Source organism: Astatotilapia calliptera, chromosome 9, assembly GCF_964374335.1.
Source record: "Astatotilapia calliptera chromosome 9, fAstCal68.1, whole genome shotgun sequence".
NCBI lineage: Eukaryota > Metazoa > Chordata > Actinopteri > Cichliformes > Cichlidae > Astatotilapia > Astatotilapia calliptera.
The window spans coordinates 20,638,042-20,659,986 of NC_137430.1; the positions used below are offsets into that span (position 1 = coordinate 20,638,042).

Here is a 21,945-nt window from a genome sequence, read left to right on the forward strand (position 1 = left end):
TGTTCAGTCCAACTTGAAATGAAACCGTTATAAAGCCTCAGTTTTGGGTGTTTTTTTTTACAGAGCTGGGGAGATTATAGTAATTCCCTGTTGGCTGTTATCTCCTTCCTAATCCGTCATCTCTTTGAGTATTATATCTGCCTAATTTGGTCAAATCAGCAAGCAAATCCCATGCTTTCTGACTAAGATGGTCGCAAGCTTTGCCTCTGCTAAAACTCAGCAATGGGTAATTTGACCCAATAAAGCTCCCTTCGACCCTTTCAACTGTATTATGTCTGAAATAATTGTCTAGGCTCTCTACCTTATGGTGTTGCTGTGGAAACTGATGAACACTTGACAGCTGTAGGATGGAGTTTCCATGACAACACAGCCAACCAGCACCTTGTGAGTGTGAGTGTGTGCGGCGAGGGTGGGTGTTTTTATTTTTTTCCCTTTAGTGTTGGAGTGTGAGGAGTGCATGACATACTGTCATCGGCCAGGCATTATGGAAGCAGGGAGACGGAGCAATCCTTATTCCAGGGCCTACCCCACACTCTCCAGATAAAGGATTTCCCCCAACCAGAAAGAGCTTTAAACCTGTCAAACACCAAAGAGCCAGATCTGTCAAAACAAGTCCTGAGGCCGCTCTCTGGCCACCGCTCGTATTGTCAGTCTGGTCGTATCCTTGCTGTCCTGCCACCGCTGGTCTGTGTGTTCACAGGGCAAAACTTAGCAATCGTCCTTGGCTCTTTTTCCACATCAGAATGTTTCCATCACTAACTCAGAGTACTATTTTTGCATTTTGAAATCAACAAGTGGAATACTAATCCACCAGGAGTTGTTATTGTTTTGAATATGATAATGTCCGGCCTTCAGAATTGCACATGTCCTTGCATGTGTATGTTTATGACTCCGCATTTGTGTTGTCTTTCCTCATATCTGACATTGTTTTTTGTTATGATAATTTTGTTTTCCTTGTTTGGAACCTGGCCTGACTTCTTCTCTAGCAGTTACTACTGTCCATTATTAGATGCCTGCATTTATCTGTTTATATCAGTCTGTCAGTTTGTGCACCTATCTCTGCATCTCATGTAAAACACTGTAATCTAATCTACTGTAATTGAACCAATTCTAGAGCTGATATCTTGCAGGAGATACTTGAGGTGTCTGGAAGTCTGGAGCTACTAGGCATGTCACTATCTCTTCAGTGTCAGTATTCTGCTTGTCACTCAGTGTCGACACTTAGTCGCCTGCTGAGCTGAGGATGCTGTGTGTGCATGTGCTCATTCATATGCTCAGCATCTTCTATGTGATATTTACTCTTCGTAAACTCACCGTGGAGTTCAAGTCAGCTGATGCTGTGTTGAGACGGGTTTGGCTAAATAATAAGTAAATAATCAGTTTATTAGTATTTTTCACCACCGATATGAATTTCCTCACAAATGATATGAGAAATTAGGATTCCTGCAAGCCAGATTTCATAAATCTCATAAAGAATTTTTACTAAGGCTCTTAAAAAAAATCTGTGTGTGTTATGAGCCGTTCTCTTGCTGATACAAATACAGCCACCTACAGGGTTTACATGATTTCAAGCTGTACCCCAGGAGTGAAAGAGGCATCGACTCACCGATCTACCTCAGCAGGATCTGCTCACTGATTGTATAAGTGTTGCTGCATTGTGGGAATGAGGGGAAGCAATCAGGACTAAAACGGTGGCGTGACCAGAAGGCGGGATGGCAGACATATAGGACCGTTCTTTTCCTGCTCATGATCCCTTGAGCAAATTAGAGCTGTGATGAGGATGAAAGGAAACCAACCACAACTAAATACCGATTTTCCCAAAGATATTGCCTAAATGTCTGCTTTAATGAGAGTTGTGAAGTCGTGCTTTAATAGGGTAATCAAAGGTCGCCCACTGGCGTTCAGTGGGTTGAGATATGACGACTGCAATAGTCATATTGTAGCATATAATTTACCTCATTTTCATACTTTTATAACCATTCAGGGTCACTATGGATAGCCTGGTGTCATAAATGCTGGTTCACTGAAATGGCTAAATAGAATGAAGCCATTGTCAGCAGCACCTGTCTATTCTGCTCTTACATCAAATTGCCTAAAGCCTAAAGTAAGCTGGACAGAAGGGGAGATAGAAGCTACTTATGTCAAGACATGGGAAGTCCTCAGCTATATTCAACTTAAAGTCAAGAACTCTGAGAATCTATGAGCAAAAAAAAGAGGGCCAGAGAATTAATGTGTGTCAGACTTACAATTTAGGATAATAGAAGGAAAATCCATGGTTAAAATAGAAAAATGAACCTTACATGTGCCAGATAGCAGAAGATGAAGAGGAATCCATTGGAAGTATCATTCAAAGAAACTGGCTGGCATCAACAAATACTGCCAGTCACTAGAAAAGGCCTAAGGGATAGCACAGTGGTGGTGACACATGGTGACGTCAGAACACACCTGATGCAACAGAACAGTAAAGATGCCACTAAATCCAGACAGTAGTTGTAATATGTAAGATCAACAAGCACACAGGGGAATTAAAAGTGCCTAGGATAGTGTCCAGGAGCATCTGTGCTGACTGTGGGTCAGACTTCCTCGAGCACTGATGGAACGCACCACCAGAAGTGGTTTAGAAAAAGAGATCTTATGGAATTTTAAGTTCCAGATTCACAAGCAGCTGCCAACCAAACAAGCAGACACAGTAGTAGTTGACGAGGAGCAGAAGAGGACAGCGGTAATAGATGTGGGAATCCCATGTGACAGCACTATAAGGAAGACTGAGAGGGGTTAAAGAATCAACCGAAACAAGTGGTCCAAAGTGGTACCAGTACAAACAGGAGCCATAAGTCCTGTGATAGACTGGGAGAGTAGCTCCAGCAGCTAGGCATATGTTAAAGAGCAGGAAACAAATATATACAGATGGAGAAGACAAGAGTAAAAAATAGAGAACACTGAAAGTAATGGACAACCTTCCATAATTCATCCAAGAGCATACTGACAACATATCCAATAAGTCACCAAAAAAATCCAATGAAAATGGGCACAGAATGACAGGCGTCTCTCACCTCAGTAAAGCTCAGTGGTCAGGAGTTCACTATCTAAAGAGAAAGGGAGAGTGGTGAGACAAGCCATTAAGGCGTTGCTGAATTTCCCTACAACTCACCATTTGGGAGAATGCTCATTCATGCATGCACGCTGTCATTGCATTCACCTTCATTTTCTCCCATTTATGGGAGTTTATCCCATAATTGTGGCAAATCTTTCATTTTAGTCTGACAGATGAGTCGGTACTTGTCCTCCAAAAATTTCCTTCTTTTACTTCAAGTCTTACTTATTTCATAACTACTTTAATGTAAAACCTGCCCCCCATCCTCCCCCTTTTTCCCCTTACCACAACTGCCAGTTGGAGCTATGCATTCAACATTAAACATTCAACATGCTCCAAGCTTGCATCACAAGTTATAATTCAATGCTCAACATATCCATTTAAATGCAGGAAAATCTCCACTGCAACCTGTAAGTACACTGCGCATTGGGGAATTAAGCACAGTGTACCGAAGCGTAGTAATCAGTCAACCTGTGAGCTCAAAATGAAAAAGATCTGAAGTTGTCTGGTTCCTGTTGAGATGCTCAAAAGCTCTTCAACCGGAATAAAGTTCAGGGAGGGACAGACAAGCTCAAAGCTGCCAGCAGGGTCAGTATAAACAGTATATTCAGGTAGCAGTTTTTTCTAGCAGTGAGTTAATCTTTTATTTAAAGCACCACACAATCTTATCTTTTTTCACAGCCAGCTTCCTCTGATTCCCAGTAACCTAGTTGTTATCGCTCTCTGTAGTGAAAACTGTATTAATGCCTCAAGCTAAAGAGTGTATGTCGATGTATATTCACGGTCACTGAAAATGAGTATGATATGAAACAGCAACACCTGCAGCTCTAAAAAAAAAGGATACAAGTAATTGTAGCAGCTGGTAACTGTGAGTGGCTAAGTGTATCTGAATCATGTCAAGAAATTCAGTCTTTCATATGTCTACTCTCACTACTCCTCCCAGCAAACCAGCAATGTTGTATATTATGTCTTTTAAACACAGGAAATGTGGCCCATGAAACACACAGACACGGTTCTGGACTTTGTTTTAATTATATTGTAAGTGGATTTCAAATTTAAACATGATTTTCATGTTTGAGATTTTAAACTTTGGCATAAATGAATGTAATTTTTGTAAAACTATTTGTTTATTTGGTTTGTGCTGATACTAATTTGCCATTGGGCCCTTTAATATTCTCTTTGTATATGCTACCCTTGGGCTGCATATTTGAAAAATACAATATTTCTTATCACTTTTACGCTGATGACATTCAAATTTATTGTCAACTGACTGATGATCTGTCAGCATCACTGCACTTCCTGTTCGATTGCCTGAGAGAGGTCAAAGATTGGCTGTCAGATAATTCTCTCATTTTAAATGAGAAAAAAACTGAAGTTATGGTGTTCGACCAGCTTGTTGCCCTGCTGCTAACTCTCTCTCTGATTCTATACGTAACCTGGGTGTCTACTTGGACAGCTCCTTTAAGCTCGATAAGCAAGTGTCATCTGTATGGCTGTGAAGGTTCTCAGTCATCCAGGTCATCGTAGTCAAAGGAGCTTGCAAAGAAAGGCGTCTGGACTTCTTTAAGTTACTTGAAGACGTTTCACCTCTCATCCGAGAAGCTTCTTCAGTTCTAAGGTCAAATGGTGGAGAGTCCCAGATATAAACCTAGTGGGAGTAACCCCCCACAGAGGGACAAAAGGACCCCCTGATGATCCTCTAATCGCCTGAGCCAACACAGAAGAGCCACCGCCACAGGACAAGACTCAGCAGTCCATCTGCATCTTAAGGATAAAGGACACTCTTTCGAGGATGCCAATGTTCACATTTTGGACAGAGAGGACAGATGGTTTGAAAGAGGAGTGAAAGAAGCCATCTATGTCCACTATGAGCGACCATCTTTGAACAGAGGCGGTGGTTTACGACACCAACTCTCTGCCATCTATAATCCAGTTTTGAGTTCCCTTCCCAGACGCCTTAACGCCCACTCACATCCTGGGCCATCTGATCTCAGGAATTTGCATGATAAGGTGGGGCCAGGTTTCACAATGAACTCACCCGAAACTCTGGCTGATTGGGACCCACACCCAGTTTCACACCTTGGCTCAGGCGATTAGAGGATCATCAGGGGTCCTTTTGTCCCTCTGTGGGGGGTCACTCCCACTAGGTTTAAATCTGGGACTCCCCACCATTTGACCTTGTCGTGCATTAAGATCATCAGATCAATTACTCCTGGCCCAACCTAAGTTTAGACTGAAGACCAGAGGTGATCGTGCCTTTGCTTCAGCTGCACCCAACCTTTGGAACAGCCTCCCTGCTTCTATTCGTGCCTTGGACTCTATCCAATCCTTTTAATCAAGATTGAAAGCATTCTTATTTGACCTGGCTTTCCTGACCAGTTAATACCCTTTTTAAACTTTATATTAAATTTATTGTTTTATTATTAATTTTACTGCTGTTTTTATCTTCTTAGTAGATATTTTGTATTCACGATCTAACCTTCCTTCTTTCTGTATTGGGGTTTGATACCAATTTTATTTAACTCTTCTGGTCTATTGGTGCCTCCATTCTGTCTGTGCTAGTGCCTGATCTGTACCCTGTTATTGACTTGAATGTTCTTTCTCCCCTAATAACTGTGAAGCACTTTGGTCTGCCTTCAGGTTTTTAAATGTGCTATATAAATAAAACTGTATTGTATTGTATCATCCATTGTTCATTTAACAAACACTAAGTCAACATGTAGAATCAGATTATTAAACTATGCCTGATGACTCAGTAGTTTAAAGAACCAACTTTACAAGCAATAACTTAAATACTGGTTATTGCTGTGCTTGAGAGTTGGTAGAGTATGGTGTTGATGCCGATGTGTTGTGTTTTGATGTGTTGTGTTTTGTTGTCAACAAACGTGGGACTGTACAACAGCAGTCCCCAATGCCCGGGCCACGGACCGGTTCTGGTCTGTGAGTCGTTTGGTACCAGGCCGTGAGAGTTGAGGCTCGGGTATGAAATTTATGGTTTTCAGGGTTTTTATCGTTAACTCTGTTTCCCTGGGTGTTTTTTTCCCCCCCGTGTTGTAGTTGTGAGCCTTATTTTGAAAGAAATATTTACAAGTTACCATAGCAACCAGAGAGCATTAAGGGGCAGAGAGGAGGATGTTACTCTCAATGTTGTTGGTGCATTTCAGGAGGACGCTGCTAATAAAGTTACACAATTACACAGTGAAAAAATACCACTGTTTTCGTCTTGGTGGTATCATTTTATTTTTTTGTCTTTATCTAAGACACCTTAAAGGCCGGTCCATGAAAATGTTGTCTGATATTAAACCGGTCCGTGGCGCAGAAAAGGTTGGTGACCACTGTTGTACAATATGTCTTTACTTTGGTCTCAGCTGTCCAAAGGTTATCGTTGCAGATGTTTTGTGGTTTGTCCAGATGCAACTTTGCAAACGTAAGCCGTGCTGTCACATTACAAGCCTTCCAAACACGCCATGCTTCATGTTTCAGTTCAATATTTTTCTACTTGTACTGCCATAAACTTTAAGTCCTGGGAAGACCAGATTATATTTGTTATGTTCAGTTACATAAAACCTTAGAATTGAAAGACAGTCTACATTTTCCCATAACTGTAATGTATAGGTGATTGATCCAGTGACACAATATAGGCCAAAAACTATGATAAAATTATAATAATTAAATAATTTACTTTTTCTTTTTGTAAAACAATATGCATTGTGTCCATGATGTAGCATTAGAGAACACCAAGTAACTGTATGTCATGTTGATTTAGACCATTACTATATGCAGATTGCCCATTTCAATGTAATGTAAAAGCAATGCTTGTCATGTTTGAGACTATTAAACAGAATAGGAAGTTTAAGGCAGATTGAAGTATTTATATTGGAGATACAACAACTTTATAATTTGTAGCAAAACATCCAAACTCATCATTGGACCATGAAAATGACACACTATTCGGTTACAACTCAAAAGGCTTAACCTTTATCATCACAGGATACATCGTAAAAACTGATAATTTCATTCTTGGTGGGCAGCTGGGTAGAGTAGAGTCTATGGAAAGGGGGAAACTAAAAATGGTAGGCTTCCTATTGGGTTTACGCATGTATCTAAGAATCTGTTTTTATTTCATTGAATATTAAAAGTGGCTGCATAATTTCATGCATGTAGATAAGAAATATCGCATGTTGGTTACTTACACTTTAAAGGGTCTTTCTCTTGCTAAGGCCCACTCACATAATGTAAAGTTTCATGAGTTTTCAAACATGTGTAGCACTCCAAAAGCCTCACATCACTCAATGCTTGGATCCTAAAAAACAAAGAAATGTAACGTTCCACTTATGTTAAACTTTGCATTTTTCTTTCATACTCCAATTTCCAGTTGTTACAGTGGGGAAAAAAGATTATGATGAGCAATGCGCTTAATTTGTTCATGTATCATTAACAAACATAGATATTATCTTTCCCAAGTCATTGTGTAATTTCTACATCCTGTTTAGCTTGAACAAATCTTTGCTTAGTTTGCCCAGTTGTCAAAATCTTTATCCCGCTGCTGTCGTCATACTGTAGTTTTTTGTCAGCTTACTTATTAATTCTTGTACTTTCTCTTCTTTGTAATAGCACAGGAGATACTGGAGGACACTTCTGCTGTGTAATTAACTGAGTAGTTTTTCTTTTTCTCTTCAAGTTGCTCTACTTCCTGCGGCCATTAATAGCAACACTTCTCCTGTTTTGTTTTTCTTTCTTTTTTAAAGTCTCAGTCCTTGGCCTTTTATCAGATCTGCGTGTGGACTTGGATCTGCACATGCTGCTGTTTGGCGAGAGTGTCCTAAATGATGCCGTTGCCATCGTCCTGACACAGTGAGTATTTTGCTTTAGTATTTCTCCAAGCCCTGAGAATGCAATCTATTTCAAGGTTTAATTGCGTGGGTGCTCAGACTTCCCCAAATGGCATTATGGGGGCGGATGTGGAGGAAGGAAGCCTGAGTGGGTGCTGCCAGCTTTAAGGAAAACAGCAACAATCCCTTAAATACTATGCAGCGAACTGCATAAGTGAGTTGCCCCAAGCACTATCAGCATCTCATTTAGGTCCTTAATGCCAGAGTAAAGAGACAGTCCCATGCTGCGAACTTGGTTATCATAGCTAATGTTGACTTTGGAAGAATACAACACAAAATTCTTGGAAACTCAGAGCAGCCAGGATGCAGTCATGCATTCTCCATGCATTTCATTTGCTTAATTCTTTCCCCTTTTCTCCAGCTTTTTACAAAACTATGCATGCTTCTGTCCTCGCACATTGCTGTCATTGTCTGCTCTGTTTACACAATGCTAGTGAGCAGAGCTAGTCGTGTAGATGTGAAAGCAGATGGCAAGCCGGAGACAGAGAGGGGCGAAAACTCACATCTCCACAGTCACAGACAAGCAGGCAGACACACAAATAAAGCAGGAGGAGAGATAACATCTGTGCTTATTATCTTTAAAAAGACTGATGCAAATATATAGAACCTGACATTCTGACATCTCGCTTTCCAATTGAATAAATATGCTTGCCAATTCCTAGAAGGGGAGTGCAAATTGTTGCATTGTGTACATTGTACGGTGGAGGAGGGAGCCTGCAATTCTTCCCAGACAAAGAGTCAGATAGTGTTCTGTTTGTTCTTAGAGTGGCGTGACCAGCCTACATGCCATCTCCTTTCACTCGACTTGGTCACTCGCCTGCCGGTCGCCCTGGCCCCATGCACAAAGCTGGCCCTTATTAGTGAGCCAGGCAGGGTCCTGGCACTAGAATTTTAACAAGCTCCCAGAGCAGCTCAACCTTACGCTGATGTGCCATCTCACAGTCGCAAAACGTCCTGCTCCAGCAGCCCTGACCCAGCCACCATTCAGCCAGGTCCTGCTTTAACATCTTGGGATCTCAACTGGGATTACAGCCCAAACCATCTGAAGTTACAGTCTCCAGAAGGTCACTCTGATCACTGACTAGTGGGCAAATGCACCACAGGAGTCTTTCTTTTCAGGGAGGAGAGGGGGGTAATAGATTTCCCCTTTTCAGCATGCTGAGCTCATTACCATAGCTTGACTGATTCTTCCCCTCCCGCTATAGAGATTAGGGCCTGTTGTGATGTGTGCTTGCTCATTCCAGCCTGATGGTACTGAAATTGCAGAAACAAAACAATTTTAATGTTAGTAGGAGTATAAGACATCTTATACTTACAGTATATATGAGTGGCTACCAGATGCTGTGCGCGGTGTGTTTGTTTCTTTACTGTGAGCAGTAGCTCTGGGTCCCATTAAATGCAGGGAAACAAAACAAGTGCCACTTTGCTACCGTTTTTGCTGATTCCATAGTTTGTGTTTCATTTAAAACAATCTAAGTCCACGGGGGAGTACATGGGAGGGTCTTTGCCGGCTAAAGAGACTGTGTCATTCCACAAAGGCAGACTGGTTCATCAGCCACTCTCTTGGTCGCTTGTCTGGGCTTGCATTACCACAGGCACCCCCTCCATCCCACCACACACAGACATGCACACAATTTCTTCCTCCCTCTGTCCTCCCTGTGAGGCCTCTTTTGCACTCAATGACTTCCATATGGAGGCCTCCCTTCCTCTCACAAAGTAAATATTTATAGCAGTGTGAATAATGCTGCCATCTTTTTTTTTTTTTTTTACTTGTTTCTTACTAACTACACTGAGATGTCTCTGAAACAAAGAAAAAATCCTAATATATTTTTTTTCTTTTTCGGGAAAAGATGGAAGTTCTAAGGGAAACCATGTAATCTAAAAAAGGAATGACTCCAGTAAATAGCACTTAGCTCAGCATAATAAGAATGTAAATTTATGCTCATTGTTTTCCACTAAGAACCCAGTTGGTCATATTTCTGATGACTGTTCTTATTGCAGAGTCATAAACATTTTTGTTTTTTTTTTAATTTGTATTCTCAGCATCTGTAGCAATCAAAGTGTCTCTGTTGTAATTATGCCTCTGGCTTGTTTTTGTTCCATAACGGCTCTGTTTGCATTTGCTTCATGTTTCTCCTAGTGCCATCACCACCTACACCCAGATGAATGCAGGACTCATCTTCAACCCCACTGCCTTTCTCCACGCCTTTGTTTTTTTTCTCATAGTGCTCATTGGCTCCTTCCTCTTAGGTCTCATTTTCACAGTAATAACAGCCCTCATATCCTTTTCATCCCGTCCCATCTCTGCCTCTACACCCCAGACTCAATTATCACCTCAGCATCCGCCGCAGTATATCCTGTTCCTCAACACTATAATTGCTTCTCTAACAAACCCCTACTGTACCACTTTTACCAACAAAAGCGATGCAGCTAAAGTCTAAAGTGCTCCTGCGACATTAATGGCTGCAGAGAGGTCGTCAATCAAGCCAATAGCCTATGATGAAGTTTCGACTTGCGCCGTCGTCCGGCGTTTCTCTCTGATCTTCAAGTAATTAGACTTTAGGATGAAAAATGGGAATGTGTCATGAGGGGTTTGGGCCAGGACTCAGCTCTTATTTACAGTGACTAATCTCTGGGTGTAGGCAAACCACAAAGTGAGCATTTATTAGATTTTGCTGATGCTAACCATAGCAGCATCCTGCTCTTGTGTCTGCTATTTGTTAAAGAAATTCACCTTGATGTGTAGTTGCTCATTTATCTTTTAATTAATAACCACACCTGTCCTTATTAATTACAAAAACAATCAGGCTTAAGAAGGTGTATTTTTATTATTGCATGCCCGAGGAGTATTTTAAGCGCAGCCTATTAAATACCCTTCAGGCCTAACTTTGTAATATTTCCAGTAGCCAAACTTACCCTTCGTTTCTTTCTATGTGGCTGTCAGAAATATGAAAATTCTAGTGCCTACTGTTTTGCCCAGAACACCGTGTAAAATATTGCTCTATGGTTTGCACCCAAGCTTTGCCGGAGGGGATGTGGGACAGTGGAGCTCACTGCCCGCGTTTACTCTGTATGGGCGATCCCCTGGCTTGTTGAGCACTATTTGCAGTTGCTTTATTTTTGCAGGCAGCGTACCACAGTTTCTCCAGACTGTAGCACTGGAATGCACTTGTGCAACAGTGGGAAATTTGTCCTGCATTTGCAATATGAACCCTGGCCTGATGCAAAGTGTTAAATACTTCATGATTATCTTATGTATCTTTAACTTTCATTTCACCTCACCAAATTCACTCGGCTGCATGAAAATCCCCTCCTGGAAACGTCAGTCTTCTTCTTGCTGTCCTGGAGCAGCTACCTCTCGGCTGAAGCCTGCGGGCTATCAGGTGAACACTGTGTGACTTATGTTGTTTGTGTGTCTGTGGCCATGTCAGTGCTCTGGGTAGCTGCCCTTCTCCCCTCAGGCGTCTCTTCTCAACTGCTCCCGCTGGCTCGCATACTGCTCTACAGTATCAGTGACACCCAGCATCTGTTTGACTGGCTTCAAGGCATTTTCTGTTTCCACTCACACTCCAAAAACCTGGAAATAATGTGCGCACATACTGCTGTCCAGTCATGACCATCTGCACAATTCCCTGCTTGCATACAAGATTCAGTTTTTTGGGTTTTTTTGTCAATCAACCAACACTCCCTGTACAGTCAGTGATCTCTCAGTCAGATGCACTCTTTAACCAACAAAGTGTTTTGCATTGTTCCAAGAATCTTCTCATCACAGACAACTGGAAGTACCAGTCCTATTCTTCTTACTTTAAAATAGCTGCTTCTCCCTGAGAACGCTTGTAGTTTTAGTTTGGAGATGACACCACTTACAGGTCCTTACCCAGAGTGGCTGCTCTTTAAGAAAGTCAAAGTAATGACGTATCTTTGCAAGCTCATGTTTGGAAAAGACCATTTCTCGACTCTGCTGCCTAGAATTGTCTTCTGTTTCTTTACTGATGTGGTGTAATGTTGTTTTGAAATATAAGTCGAGTATACATTAGCGCACATTAGTATTAATGCTCTCTCTTCCTTGGCACTGCTCCCTGTGGCCTGTGGAGGCAGAGAAGATGGTTTTAATGAAAAAGCTTGACCTTTGTCCATTAAATTCCAGATGCCCTGTTTATAAAGCGCATTTTAAATACTGCCCAGTGTGGGAGTCGCACCACAGAAAAACCTCAGTCGGTAATTCTCAGAGCCTCTAGTTTTACTGTTATAAAATCTAGTTTAATGCTGATATTGTTGTCTAGGTAGTGAAAATTACTGTTTCGGTGATGAATGGTACCCTATACCCTATACAGCATTAACGGTAAAGGCGTTTAATGGTCGCTTTGAGATGAGGCAGCACATCATACCAAAGAATGCAATGACTGATGCGAGTCCTCCCTGGTGTCCTTTGGTAATCGAGGCTCTTTCTGTCTCTGTTAATTGCTAGAGTTTAGTGAGGGTGTGTCTAATGACCCTCAGCCTTGCAGGGAGCCCTGCTGTCATTAATCTTATGCCCCTCACAACTGCTCATTATGAGAAGCATCTAATCTGTTGCAAAGTGCTCTGTGTGGAAAAGACTTAGAAAGAGACTTAATGCAGCAGACAGGTGATGTGTTATCTCTGTCAGTGTTATGTAAACCAAGGACGATGTTGTTGCCCCCAACCAAATGGAACCAAAATGAGATCTGCCACGATGGCGTGCTCCATTAGATGGCGTTGCACAATGCTAAGAGGTATATTTTGACCAAGCATTACTGGAACTAGCATAGTGCAGGTCCATGTCAGCATCCCGATGTAAAGGCGGATGGTGAAGAGAGACTAATGGACTGGCTTAATTTAGCAGTCTGAACCACAGCTGCTATTTTGTCTCTGCTGCCATATTTATTACAGCCAACCCTGTCTTCTACCTATTGCTATACCCATCGCAGCAGTTTCACATTTTTCCACCTTCTGTTATTCGCTCAATGCGAAGGAAGCTAAAATGTGAAATCGAATTTCTGCAATGAACCAAGCGTGTCCTGCGAGGCAGCAGCCCACCTTTCATGCTTTGTGCTTCAAACTCTAGCTCTCTGGTCCAACCAGCCTCCCCTGTGAGCCTAATCACTCTCTCCACCCTCTGTCTTAGGAGCAGAGGCTGCTGTCTGTACGTCTTTCCCTTTTGTACTTTGCTTGTCGTGCATTTGTTTTTTGTTAGTATCTCCTCCCACGCAACTGACATTGTGATTGTGATTATATCACTTTTAAAACTTTTTTTTTAATCGTTTCCAGAGCCTCATGTATCTGGACAAGTAAATGTTTTTATCAGATATATAAATATGCTTGAGTTGGTTTGGGCAGCACATTTTTATTGGAACCAGGAGAGTGGGTGGATGCAAGGTTGGGCTGGTCTGATCCGGTTAATTTTTATATGAGTGGCTGCACACAGGAGGGCTTAATTTTTGGATGTTATAAACCAGTGCTTACATGAATTACTCTAACAGTGCTTTTATTTAATTTATCTTTGTCCTCATCTCCCCACTTTTTTCTGAATGTCGGCATCTCTGGCTTGTTAACAAAAAAACATGGATTGAACCATGGAGACAAAAGCTCTTTTCAGAAATGATCCTCCTGTGATGGTAGAACCTCCTACACCATATTCTCAGCGTGACAAGTCTCAAGCCTCTGTGTGTTAAGCAGCTCCCAAACATACAGATTCTCTCATCCTGATTACTAATATATGCACATATAAGTGGTTTTGCATACTTTCAGCTGATCAGATCCGGCGCATTATCAACTCCCTGCTGTTGACAGGATTCTCATCTATGAGCTTTGTCCACAAAATGTAAATGTTCACATTTAGAAGATGCTGTGGATGTTTGGGGGGGTGGTGGTGGTGGGGGTGGGGTGGGGGGGGTGGGGGGGGGGGGCTATATCATTTTTGAATTTTCATTCATTTCAGAAGTATTGTTTATCTTTCAGGTATTGTGGCAGTGATGTTTTGCGGCTTGAGTCAGGCAAGGTACACAGTTCTCAACTTGTCCTCTGAGGGCAGGGCAAGGATCAAGCAGGTGGGTTAACGGAGCGCAACTGAAACTTGTTTTCCTTTTGCTTGACAGTCATTTTTAGTCTTCTCGTTTGTGTAGAATGACTCTTGTCGCCAGCATTTGCAGTTCGCGCTCATTAATTGCCATTAGTGCTCAGTTGTCCAGCGGGCGTCCGTGTGGGACATCAGTCTCCAGCTATCTACTTAAAAGGCTGAGCACAGATGGAGGCTAGCACACTGTCACACTTTGCCAGCAAGCTTCATAGAGGAGCAAAACAAATCAGAAGTACACACATATACTTATTTGTGCATTTATTATTCATTATCAGCACCATAGTGCAGCTAACTGTTTATCACAGACACTCCTAAAAGGCAGCACAGTTGAAGCCTCTGCCTATAAAGTGGACTGGCTATGCAGGAGAGCATGTTCACTTGGCAGAATGCCTCTATCTGTATTTTTTAGGGTTTATACATGCAGCTTATGGTAAAATGTGATTGAGTGTATACAGGCAGTAGTTGAATAGCTAGTGGGACCGATACTTTTCTTTCTATGATCCCCAAAAAGTGCACTTATTCAGCTGGATATCTTTTTTTTTAACCAGAGCTCTAAATCATATAAGAAATAAAAAATATGGTTAATGAAATTGTATCATCTCTTTAATGCCATTGTATGAACAGTATATGACACCAAAGTTCCTCAGCTTGGCTTAGAACATGACAAGCTGGAGCCTGAGTCGATGAGTTGTAATAATCTAATAATAAAAAGCAGAGTTCATTAGCATATGACTTTTTGGGTCCCTAAAGATGTGCTGTTTTATCCCCAGTACGCTTCAAATGAAATTATTTCACACAAAGATGATGACAAGAACATGTCTGCTGTTACAGGAAACCACATTATGCCCTCGAGCTGTAGATGTTTGCAGCTGCCGCCTCAAAGGGAATAACATAAACACTGGATTTGTCGTGTTTGTACAGATCTAATGCTATTTATCCATTCCTCTACTTCACTTTCAGCCATCTTTCGGCACACAAAGTTGTTTTTTCAGAGGATGTCACTCATTGTGTACTCAGTGCTCGGCTGATTCTGACCCCTACCTTAACCTTAATATGGCCTAACCATAAACACTCACTTGTGCCCTGCTTGTTTGGCCCATTTGTCCTCAAGGGGAGGCAGATACCCAGAATGAAACTCTGTAAATAGATTTATGTGTTTCTAACAGCAAGCATACACACATCTCTCTCATGATCCTCTCAATTCCTTTTATAATTTGCAGCTCTTTGAAGTCTTCAACTTCCTCGGGGAGATTTCCATCTTCGGCTACATGGGATATATATTGTTGAAGTTCACTTGCCATAAATTTGAACCATACTTCATTTCTGGGGCACTTGTATCCTTTTCTGCTGTATGACAGAGGACTTTACCCCCTGTTGTGCAGCTTCTGAATTCCACTCCCATCTCAGGAATAGGACTCAGTTCTGTCTCCTATTAGTTTAATGACAAGTCATTTAGTAGATCATACTGGTTATCCTGTTGTATTTCTTGCTACCTCATTGCAATACTGTTACTTCCCCAGTCCTTGGGGGAGAGAGGGAGGGGCCGTGATCTTGAGAGCTCTGCAAATGTCATCCAGCTGGTTTCCGGCAGTCAAGATCTCTACAGATTCTTATTGTTACTGATGTTTTTGTTTGGTTTTTCTTTAGCAACGCTGTAATTAAACTGTTTAAATCTTTTTGCTGTTTAAAATAATCTTACCGTTCTTTCATTTAGCGGATTGAAGATGACGCTGTTTTAGCTTTTTCTGCATCTTTAACACGATGTAAAGATTTACGCTTTCTGTTCTGTCTTTTGCACAAAAATGAGAAAATATTGATTGGTTGCATTTCAAATATGAATCATATTGTGAATGTGAATAACGAAGCACAAAATTAATCAGCAAAAATATTCCAGCTATCGTAGAGCAAGCAGCCCCACCCCGGACAAGTTTTAGGGCTAATGCAGAGAGACAGACAACCATTCACACCTACAGCCAGTTTAGAATCACCAATTAACATGAATGTGTTTGGACTGTGGGAAGGAGAATATGCAAACTCTACACAAACGAGCCCTAAGCTGCCTGGCTGATTTGAATCTTCTTGGTGTAAGACATCAGTGCTAACTATCACACCACCGTGCCGCCTCACGTTTATCTTATAGCAACGAAAATAAGAGAATTTGCCATTTTTCTTACTTTTCTGTCACTTTACAGTGTTTAAAATTAGACCAAAAAGCTGTTACATTAATCAGCTAGTCTTGACATCTAGATGTTTATGCTGTTTAGCAGAAAAAAATCACAGTTGATATCAAAAATAAATGCCAGGTTTTGAAAAAAATATGCTCGGAGATATCCAACGATCATAGCTTCTGTCTAGATTTAATATTTTGCATATAGTGTCAAATATGATACAGGAAGAAATCCATCACAGGCAGGAGATGCATATGTTTCTCCCCTGGCAGCAGCCTCTGTAGACCAGAGTACAATGGCGATAGCACTCGAGTCATCTTATCAAAAAACGATCTGCTCTTTAATGATAAATAGAAAAATCTTACTATCATAACAGATGTCTCGTGTTCAGAAGCTTTATTGTATCCGTCAGCTTTGCTTTCTGAGAGAAATGATTGGGCAGTGATGGACTGATGGCTGCTTGCTGTACAATTGTCCTTTCCTGAGAGCTGGCACGACCATAGTGTATGCTGGAGGAGCGACTCTAGTGGCTGCACTCCAAGGAGCTGTTCTTTCACAGTCCAGTGCCCAGATGGCCAGCAATTATTATTACAATCCATCTTCTACCATAGGGTCAAAGGGGCCGTAGAAATAGTTAACTGAGCAGATTCTTTATTCCAGTACTCTTATGTCCAGCAAAAAAAGAAAGAAAGAAAAGAAACAAATGATTTGAGCATTGGGTCTGATTTCTTTAAAATGTGTTTTTGGCAATCCGCCTTCATTAGATGGAAGTCAGGAAATGTGGGGAACAAGTGCACAGGAATTTAATCGGAGTTTTAAAAAGCTCCGGCTAGCTATCTACATATACAGGAAGATCAACCGGATGGACAAACATGAATAAGTGGATGTCGGTTTCCAGTTTTACGGCTCTAAAAGTGTCTATGAAAAAGAAATAACCCCAGTGATTCCACCCTGTTAATCGCTCTTTGGTTATGCTGTAGATTTTAATCGCTGTAGCTTGCAGCCTTTGCCAGTGACAATAGAGATAGGCTTTATTGGAAATGAGGCTGAGATGAAAGTGCTTAATTACCTCCATTCGAATAGCTCAGAGGCCTTTGATAAAGAAAAATGACTGCTTTTGGGAGCAGGATATTGCTTTTGAAAATCCATAGGGTGCGTGAGATGTAATATTGACTGCAGGGTGCGAGGGAGTACTGTTTTAGTAATAGCCCTGTCAGGCCGAGGTGTCCTGCCTAAAATATTGGTCCCTTTATTTATACCGTTATATTTAGACTTACTAAGGATAAACTCAAATCCCTTCTCTTTCTGATACCAAAGAAGGGTTACCTGTCTGCACAGATTAGTTTTTATGCAACAAATTTCAAAGAGGATCTTTTTTTTTCTTTTTTAAGAGCAAAGAGCTTTCCAAACCCTCTTCACTTTGGTTCACTCAGCTTACCCTTAACTTACGTCAGACTATCAAAAAGGGGAAAAAAAACCTATGAGAGGATCTGAGGCTGTATTTCTAACTTCTTCTAAAAGCATGACCGATGACGTGACGTGTATCCTGGATGGCAGCTATCTCCCTGGTAATTGTACAGATATCATCTTGATAACTTCTGCCCAGGACACTTAGCATTCAGTCTCATCCTACGTGAGACATCAAAGTGTGTGTGGAGGGCAGAGACAGCTGGCGCAGCCTGATTGGCTTCATGCCTCGGCATGGTGCCACGTTGCCGTGTTTTCATCCCAAACGGAAAATATCCAGAGATTTTTTTTCTTCGCGTGTTTGCGCACATGCGTAATATTTAGTGTTATTCACAGGTGGACGTCTATAGCCTGACCTCACAGTGTTGCATTTATTTATTTCTGGATGCAGAAAATTGAGCAAAAAATTTGATTACTTATCAATGATATCCAGTTAACCAGTGTGATTTACGGCACTTTTTTATTCCCCGGCAGATTTTCGACAGTATAAGACCGAATGATCAACTTTCCGTGAAACCTGCAAGTCTCATAAATGTTCTCCTTAATCTGCATTCAATGCATACAGCTGTCCGTCTTTATTTCAAGAGCATTCAACATCTACCCCTTATCTTTCCTGCTGAACCTGGGTCGCACAAACAAGATACCTTGCAAGTTCCAGCACTTCATGATGTTTGCAGGTACACTTTTCATTCTAGTTGTTGTTTTTGCTACGAGAGAAGGGGGGGACAAGAAGAAAACTTTCACCCTGATTTATCCCATGAAAGCTCTAATTATTCCACTCTCCTCTTCGCTTGCAGCTAATGGCATGAGTAGAGATGCTGAGAAAATGTGTCCTCTGTGGAACAAGTGCGAGCTGGTGTGCGCATTAAGTCAGTTAAGGCGAACACAAAGACCAGCACCTACCTCGGGGTTTAGAATAATTCACCTTGTTGGAGGAAGAATTTTTGCATTAATCAATACTGTCTGAATTTGAGATTTATGTTTTTTAAAGAAGCTTTTTATCTATTTGTTACCTGTGAGTGGAAGCATATATAGAAGTCTTAGTCTTACTTATCTGAGGTATCTGAGACTAGCGGTTGGCACCCTGAATGATTTGATGATGCAGGAGAAGGGAACCTTTGATGTGGGGTAGCGCCACAGCAGCATGTTTCTCTGCTTGTCTGACCCACTTTACGTCTTACGTAAGGTTTCTTTATAAAAAGCTCTTGTTTTGCTATTTTTCAAAACTCCCCCACCGTCGCCGCTATCACCTCCCTCATCTTTCTTTTTTTTCTCGTGGCAGAAAAGGATTTGCTCTGGGAATTGTTTTGGCTTTAAGCATTATGTCACCACTGTACAGCAATCTTGGAGTTTGTTTCAGGGCTATTTGCTGGTCAGCAAGTGGTCAATGATAGTGACTGTCAGGGTGTTATGTGTTACCCATTGACAGAGTTATTAACTGGCTCAGTTTCTGTGTAATTGGTTGGTAGATGGTTATCTGGTGGTTTAATGGAAGGCATTAATCCAGCTGTTTGCTCAGAAATGTCTTCTCTTGCCTCAGGTTTGAGGGGGGCTGTGGCTTTTAGACTGGCTGTAAAAGTCACAGCTAAAGAAGTGAGTCACACCATCTTCACCACCACCCTGCTGATGATTGTCTTCACCATCTGGGTACTTGGTACGGCTGCTGATCCCATGCTGCGGCGTCTGGACATCAGGTTGGTTCAAACACCTTGTCGAGTGATACAGATAGTGGGATGCGCGAAAGACCTGTCGTCCTGTCTCTCCATCTGCCCATCTGTGTCTTCTTCATTTGTTCTGCCAGTGCCCACAAATTTACTTAATTAGACTCTCACATGTATTCTCTCTCAAAATACAACAGCTCTTTGTAAAAGGAGCACATTTGAATTCTGAAGCCCCCTCCTCTTCTTCCTCACCATCCACACACAGCCTTTGTGCAAACGTGCCCTCCATTAGTGACTGGCACAGCTGGAGTGCACAGGTGCTCCACACAGATAATAGTAAAATATGTGCTCATATATATATATATATATATATATATATATATATATATGGGCGCGCATATCGAAAGATTTAAAGTCTGTATACTGCGATCAAGGCCAGTGGGTGATAATGATTAAAGAGCGCAGAAGAGGCGTAAAGGATGCAAGGCGGTAATTAGATACTTATATTGTTAAAGGGTAATCTATGGCCCAGATCACAGTGGTATAATTGACTCCCACAGTCTGTGAAAGAAGTCTGTGCGGTGTACATGGTTTCAGCTTGATGCAACTCTAAGAAAGATATCCTTACAAATCAACTAAAAACAAAGTGTTCGGTATAATAATAGGAAGTACATAATAGTGAACACGGCCTGATTTTCAAGGATAAATGACACTTCAATAAAAATTAATAAAATGATGAATATGGACAAATTTTGTTAAGTGGAAAAGATAAACCATAAACAAATGTTGATCAAGGGCAAAAAAACAACAAAAAACAAAACAGTAAAAGAATATACAGTAAGTAAAGAAGAGCTAAATGTGTGCCTGAGGATCTTAGGATGAGATCTGGCTTGTAGGATTGCGTCAGTCCAGCTGTACAGTAGGTCCAAAAGCTCCTTTGATGGGAAATTGAAACACACAGCAGCACAATTTGTGATGAGAAGCAAAACCTGGAGCTAACCTGCTGCTAATGAATTGCAGATTGGCTTTTGTAATTGAATCTAGTTGTTCATTTGAGCTTTTATAGTCAAATAAGCTTCATTTAATTGTAATTCTACAGTTTATGAACCAGAGAAAGAGCCAGTATCCGTGTGAGATCTCCCCGGGTGCTGGATTTGTATCCACAAACCCTCCTCTTTTGTGTGGTACAAGCTGAACTGCTTTGCGAACGTTTTAAGGCATTTGGCTGTCCACTAATCAAGCAGTTCAGTCCTCAGCCACTCCGCATACTGAAGTGTCCTTGAGCGAGACACTGAGTTGCAACCAAAGGACGGCCAGTGCCATGGAGAGCAGATTTGCCAACATTTGTGGGACGAGAAACATTTTGTAAAGCTTTTTGTACAGCTAAAGTAAAAAAAACAAAACATATACAAAAATCAGACACTCTATTAGGTACACTTGCTCAGTTAACTGATAATACAAATATCTAATTGGCCAATAACGTGGCAGCAACTCATTTACACATGTAGATATGGTCAAGACAACCTACTGAATTCATCATGGAGCATCGCAATGTTTCAGAAACTGCTGATCTACTCTCATTTCCACCCACAACCATCTCTAGCTGGTTAAATCATGTATATTTCTTTAATTTGATTTGTACTGGCATGTACTGTAAATCTTTACATCCATTATGTTAGACCCTTACATTTAGAGAGAGCTGTTGAGTTGTATTGCTGTTATACCTCCCACTCCCTCCCTTCTTCTTGCTTTTGTGTCTGTGTACATACTCTACATGTGCACCTGTGGATATTTGTCCTGAATAATGCATCTGCCCGCTGTTTATCCACATGACATGACTGTCTTTATGAGTAGTCATTCCGTCAACGCATCACAGTACAGTGCGTCGTGCCTCCAGGGCTGTCATGTTTCAGAGAATAACTCTTTTCCTCACTTCCCATCCCAAACTCCCATGACTGCTTCCCTCTTCATCTCCCTTCCCTCAACCGATTGCATGAAGTAAAGGGACAAGAAGCAATTTTGAAAGACTTCATTTTGGTGAATAATACATTACATTTCTTCACCTGGAGCAAATTTACCTCCTATTCCATCTTTGAAATATAAAGTGGTTTTGTGGAGGAGTCTTTGAAAGTTGTACTCTGTGTAAAATTATTTCTGTATATACAGTGCAAGAGGGTGTGCAGAGTTAGAAAGAACTTGAAAAACACAAGAAGCTATAACTTGTAAAACTAAGGAGAAATATTTGGGAGTCTGCACTGCCTCTTGGTCAGAAAGCAAAGGTACAAAAATCTGTATGTAAAGTGCTATTTATAAATGCTACGGCGAGACTTCTTTATGTCGTATTCTCTTCTATTATAGGTAATTTGCTACTGAAAAGATATGTGGGTGCATAAAAGCATATCAGAGTGCTCTTACATGCGTAGACTTGTGAAAAACTTAAGCACACCCTTTCTGCCTCCATGGGAATTAAATGGGTAACCAGCAGCCAGGTGCTGTTAATCAGATGCACTTGATTAACTGATAATCAGCAAGTGTGAGCAGCTCGATAAAACAGAAGTTTTGGCAG

The 21,945-nt window shown here is 41.3% G+C and overlaps 1 protein-coding gene across 1 annotated transcript in view; it reads left to right on the forward strand.

Moving 5' to 3' along the window:
* The window catches only part of LOC113029104 (sodium/hydrogen exchanger 9-like), a 64,971-nt gene that overhangs the window by 13,123 nt on the left and 29,903 nt on the right, over positions 1-21,945 (forward strand). Inside the window, exons 6-12 of the mRNA XM_026179722.2 lie at positions 7,843-7,948; positions 10,127-10,265; positions 11,264-11,369; positions 13,966-14,054; positions 15,304-15,417; positions 18,284-18,395; positions 19,259-19,412. Coding sequence (XP_026035507.1) covers positions 7,843-7,948; positions 10,127-10,265; positions 11,264-11,369; positions 13,966-14,054; positions 15,304-15,417; positions 18,284-18,395; positions 19,259-19,412 — 820 coding nt within the window. The remainder of the gene's footprint in view (positions 1-7,842; positions 7,949-10,126; positions 10,266-11,263; positions 11,370-13,965; positions 14,055-15,303; positions 15,418-18,283; positions 18,396-19,258; positions 19,413-21,945) is intronic.